The 5,860-nt window shown below is 45.6% G+C and overlaps 1 protein-coding gene across 8 annotated transcripts in view; it reads left to right on the forward strand.

The window, feature by feature from the left end:
* PDE10A (phosphodiesterase 10A) overlaps window positions 1–5,860 on the forward strand; it is a 546,077-nt gene that overhangs the window by 533,097 nt on the left and 7,120 nt on the right. For all 8 annotated transcript variants that reach the window (XM_019628183.1, XM_019628184.1, XM_019628187.1 and 5 more), the window contains 2 exons: window positions 159–239; window positions 2,983–3,071. In XM_019628183.1, the coding sequence (XP_019483728.1) occupies window positions 159–239; window positions 2,983–3,071 (170 nt within the window). The remainder of the gene's footprint in view (window positions 1–158; window positions 240–2,982; window positions 3,072–5,860) is intronic.

Below are 5,860 nucleotides of genomic sequence, written 5' to 3' on the forward strand. Positions count from 1 at the left end.
ATGTGCTAAGTTGTTCATTATTTTGACTTTTTGGGGTGTCGGTCACCAAAAACGTGATTCATTTTGAAGAAAACTAATGAATAAAGGAAGAGCGTGTTCATACCATAATGTTATAACTTTGTAAGTTGAGAAAGTGTGATTTCCCCTCCTCGTTGTAGGGCGATGAGATGAAGAAACTGGGAATCCAGCCGATTCCTATGATGGACAGAGACAAGAAGGACGAAGTCCCCGAGGGCCAGGTAGGAGCTATGTTGTAAAGTCAGAGCTTCCGGGGGTTGTCAGATCCGGTAAGAATGAAAAGCATACACCATCTTATGTTTTATGGACAGTGAGTGGATGGGTCATTCCCGGTCTGGTGATGAATGCAGAAACTTAATTTATCTTAGAGGAGCTGAGAACTAGAGAAAAAAAGAAATGAGCCCATTGCCCTTGAGTCTTCACCCGCTGAAATGAGCCTTCACAAGGAAAGACGCTCTGGGGGACCTCATTTGTGCTGAGGGGACAGTAGACTTGACTGACAGTGTAGTTCTCAGCTGGGTGGAGGGTTAACGGTAGCCTTTGCTTTTGTCCCCAAAGCTGCAGGCTGACCTCAGAAGTTTGAGGGGATGGCTGTGCTGTGGATGGGGGGCAGTCAGTGGTCAGAGAGAGAGCCCAGACCACTTGAAACCCTCTCCATTTAGAGGGAGTTTGGGGATATTAAGACCAAGATTAGCAAACCCTAATTCACAGCGTACCCTGTCATCATTTCTTTCTACAGATGTAATTACAGTAAATGGGTGTCCTTTTTTAACTAGAACTAGAGGGGATGGACAAATGTGAATCGTTAATATTTTTAACATGCAGAAAGTATTTTTTCATGGAATATATAAAGGTATTTTTTTGGAGAGTAACATTATAGATTCTGATTAGGTCCACTTTTCCTGACAAATACCGCATAGTATTTCAGTACATGTTGAGTTTTGTCTCACCATAAATTGACCTTAATTACTCTCCTTCCCGGTGTTGCTGTTGGTACATAACTTACGCCAACATTTTGATGTTCTGACAGCGATTGTCTCCTTAGTTTGCCATGCGTGCCTGTTTGCTGTGATACATTTCTCATATTATGATCTTTTTACACTACCAATGTTCTAATGTCATAATAAGGAAGTTAGTTATGGATGAATCATTATACTACAGAAATTCAGGATAGAAATAACTTCAAAAACTTCACAGGATGATGGTTTTGGATAATTTCTCAAATATCCCTGCTTTCTTTAAAGTTAATTTATGAGCTCTTGCTACAAGCATCTAGGCAGGTCCACAGCTCATAGAGGGCCCCGCCTCCGTACTGTCCCCAGTGTTCCAGCGACCGGCTGTTCTGGCCACAGCCAGTTTTTCTACTGCGGGGCTTGCTGCTCATTCGTTGTTCCTTCTCTGTTTGAACGTGCACCTGGCATGCCTAGCATGCATGCCGCATGTATGTTTCATGTGTACTCTGCAGTTTTTTACCATCATGCATGTAACTGTCCCACGTGTGTAGTCACAGCGACCCGCCTGGCCTGACTGGTGTCTGCTCCGCATGTCCTGCTGTGAGCGCCTTTCCCTCCCAAGGCAATGCAGACACCCGCCTCTGCTGTCTTTGCCCTTTTTGTTCCATCGCTTTATGTTTGATGTGTGAATTCACTTGGAATTTATCTTGTCATATAGTTTAAGATAGGGATCTAACAATATTTTTTTCTAGACAGTAAGCAGTCGTCCCACCAGAATGCATAGTGTAGCTGAAAGTGTCATTCAGAGTCACCTCTGTTCTAGTGGTATTGAACTAAGAAAATAGTTTAATTTTGTGCCAAAATTCCAGATCCAGCTACAGTGTAAGAGAGTTTTAAATAAAATACTTATGTGGTCAGCTAATATTTTACCAATGCTGTTGCTTCTAAATTGTGACTACTATAAAATTATTCTTTGCTACAATAATAAAACACTACTTTCTACTAAGTAATCTCGTTCTCGAGACCTTGTGCTCCATGACGCCTGCTAAATATTAAAATAAGCAAGTGCGCGTGAGCCGCAAAGACAGAAATGTGCAGGCAGGACTCCAGTGAGGTCACCGCGATGGCAGGTCCTTACAGCAGGGAGAGTGAGAGGAACCCATAGGTTAGACCCCTGTGTGTCCTTTGCCACATCCCACTGACGTTCCTTTTATTGAAGAAATTGATAAGCCATGGGTTGGGGGTCACCTTATCCAAGGAGCGCATTTGATCCTGTCCGCGTAGCCCACCCCTTGGGCAGTTAGAGCGAGACAGTGGGTGACGGCTAATAGTCCGGCTGGTCTGTACGTTCACCCTCAGGGGACCACTGGGAGCTAGCGCTGTTTATTTGCACGGTGGCCCAAAATTCCTAATAAAACGTTTTTGAAATATATTTATTACAGTGCCACAGATGAAAAACTGTGAAATTTGACATGTTGAGAGAACTGAAACCTGAGAGAACTGTGATAAAGTCAGTGAGATTTATTGTAGGTGCAGAAAGGGGAGCAGGCTGGGGGATATGAATCAAGTCTCAGCCCCAGAGCCAGCAGGTCAGCAGACAGACAGCACGCGGCGTGACTCCTGAGTGTTTGCCTGGAGGAGCGGCCTCCTGGCAGGAGGGCGGACCAGGCTTTGGGATGTCTGCGGCCGAGCGCTGACGTTGACCGGGTTCAGAAATGGACTAGAGCTAGTCCTTGACGTGCTTATAAATAGAACCTCGTTGAATGTTGTACCTGGGCTTTAGATGAACTTTTTAATGTGTTTTAAGTCTCCATGTGTTTTATTTCTAGGATGTTTTTAATGCATTTTCCATGAGCTCTGCCATACTAGTCACTGAGCCCCAACATCACGCAGCAAAACTAAACATTTAATTTCATAGTTAGGCTTCGGAAACGAAGCTCGCGTGAGACGCCGTGCTGCGAGAATTGCTAACGTGCAGTGTGTTTCTTGCCGGTGGTCTCGGTGGCGTCAGCTGGGCTTCTACAACGCAGTGGCCATCCCCTGCTACACTACCCTCACCCAGATCTTCCCGCCCACGGAGCCGCTCCTCAAAGCCTGCAGGTGCGTCGGGAGGCCGGGGGTGGTGGCCCCGAGGAGAGGACTGGGAATGGGTTTGCTCTAGTTTACACCGGACACCCTAACTATGGCCGTGTGTTTGCCTGGCTAGCCAGCCCCTGTCGGGAGCCTTTATTCTGAAAGTCACTCCTGCACCAGAAAGGAGTCCATTTGTGTTGTTTTCCTAATGACTCAGCTATCCTTACCAGTACTGCTTTTTAAAAGACAGGACAGGACTGTCTGCTCAGGGCTCCTTTAGGGAAGGGGCTAAGCTTGAATCAGAAGAGGAGGGACCTTGAGTGGGAGTCATCTTCCTCTTTTGAGTTTTCTTTCCCTCCCAGAAGAAATTTCTGCCATCTGTTACCTGTTCTGGCTTCAGATTTCTCCATAACCTTTCAACACCTTTTTGGGGGGCTCAGCTGAGTTAAAACCATTGGAATTTTGATGTCACTTAGACAAGAAGGTCCCCCCAGGGACAGTGAGGGCGGTGAGCTAGCAGCCGTGTGTGTCCACTTCCGGCAGGTGAGCCAGCGTCCAGGTGACCTCTTAACTACTTGGCCACAGCTGCACTGGGGGGCAGAGTGGACGCGCCTGGGGGCCGGCAGACACGTTGGTCTAGGTCGTGTCAGATGAAACCAAACGCCGTTAGTGTGCTTCTGTGCTCTGCTGTCGAAATGCATTTCATGAACTGATTTTTAAGGAAAACGAGAAACACCAACAAGTGAGATGATCCCGTTTTTTCCCGTTTAAGTGACAGTTTGTCTGTGCTCCCTGCTCTCGGGACAGGAATGGAACAGCCCACCTGATTTTCTTGAGCCGCACTGACCTTAGTCAGCAGTTATTTACAGGAATCCTGTCTTATTACCTCAGGCTGAGCCCTGTGTGCAGCTGAGTAGGACTCATTCCTCATGAATGAAGTCGGGAAAAGTGGATTGCCCACCAGAGAGAGACTGGAATACAATCAAAATCCAAACAACACATTGTAGAAAAACAAAAGCACCCTTTCCTACCCCAACTCCTCCGTATTTTGTGCTAAATATTCAAAAGCCGCAGAGTGAAGGTTTGCTGTGATCACCGAGCAGGGCGGTGGGTATTTCGCTTTGTCAGCCGCTTTGGTGCACCCTTGCTGCTTTGTTCTGGGAGGAACCACAGGATCCCTTAAAGGCCATTTTAATCTCATTAACACTTAAAAAATTAATCCTGTATCAGTGGGAAAAATAGCAATGTTAATGTATGTCTTTTTNGGAATATTTGACTTTATATCACAGTCCACTTAATTTACATATGTGTCTAAAAGTAACAACCTGGAGAATATGCTATAAATACCACATAAAAAACGGGTTTGAAGCTAGCTTATTGTTTTGCAAATAATTTTATTTAGTTATTATATTTCATACTTTAACGTGTATGTTTGTGTTCTAAAATGTGCATCAGGGCCGGCCGAGTGGCTCAGTTGGTTAAGAGCTCGCTCAAGAGAGAGCAGTCTGAGCAACAGCAGTTCGAGTCCCTGCCCGAGCTGAGCAGCCGCTGAGCTGCCAACAGGTAGCAGGATAGCTCAGCTATATAAAAAAATAATAATAAATAAAATGTGCATCAAACTGTGGCACATATGTATTGTAGATTTTTCCCCTTCTGTCCCTCATTGATTAAACAGTCCACTAGACTGACCACGCTCCCAGCATGTTTCTAGACGCCATCTCCAAGGACCTCCTAGCCTGTGGGAGGAAACAAATACAGTCTCCAAGTCCTGCCAGTTGAGCTCAAAGATGTTCAGAAAGTCCGTCTGTCCTCCCGGCCCATCGTCTCCCCTACTGAAGACCTTCCCCAGGTCATGCCTGGAGGAGGGCAGCTTCTAACTGGATCCCTCGCCTGTGTCGGAATCGGCCAAGCAGTTATTGAGTATGGTCTTTGGTGTCCTCTTGGATGAGATAAAATCCCAGTTTGGTCCTTAGGATGAGCCTTGGGCCAGCCCTCTGACTTACCTCGGTGCCTCAGTTACCACATTTGCGGGACCCGAGGGACTTTAATTCTGATGACATCAGTATCCTGCTTCCAGTCTGTCTCTCCGTACTCTTGCGATAAAGACGAAAACCACAGACGTGCTCTGCAAAGCCACTGCTTGTCTAGGCACATTGCCCAGCCCCCGGGGTCTGTTGGTTCAGGTCTCTCCTTTTTGTTGGGGTCTTTGGCTGTCCCTGCAGTTCTGTCTATGTGGGGCCCCCTCCCTCGCCCTCTGTACCCCTTTCTCTCTGAGCCTCAGACTGCGTCAATTCTCCATCGTGTCCAGATTTCATAGGACATACTTGTTTACTGTTTATCATTTATCCTCATTTGTAAGGACGTAGTCAAACCATCGTTTATTTAAAATCTTTTTATTTATTGGACATACTAAATCCTGGAGAGCAAGGGGCCTAGTTAGTTCCACTCACATGTTATAGAAAAGACAATAGTTTGAGAAACACTGATTTTATACTTAAAGTGATAACTAGAGCAAAGTTATACCTCAAGTGCCTTTCCATTGTTGGTACGAGTGTCTGTCCTGTGCGTGGAAGTGCTCAGTGTGGGATAGAGGAGACTGTTTCTAGACGCTATCTTAGCAAACCTAGGGTGGTGTTAGCTCTGTACCTCCGAGCTCTGAAAACAAACCTAATTAAAATACTAAAATAGTAAAGGAATGTGAGGGAAAAGTGGAGTATTAGGGGGACATTTAGGAAATGTTAAGGAAGGAGATTTCAACAAGCTTTAACTTTAACAAATAGAGTAGGATAGGTTTTAAAACTTATAAAATGGTGATA

Source organism: Hipposideros armiger, unplaced genomic scaffold (assembly GCF_001890085.2).
Source record: "Hipposideros armiger isolate ML-2016 unplaced genomic scaffold, ASM189008v1 scaffold_753, whole genome shotgun sequence".
Lineage (NCBI taxonomy): Eukaryota > Metazoa > Chordata > Mammalia > Chiroptera > Hipposideridae > Hipposideros > Hipposideros armiger.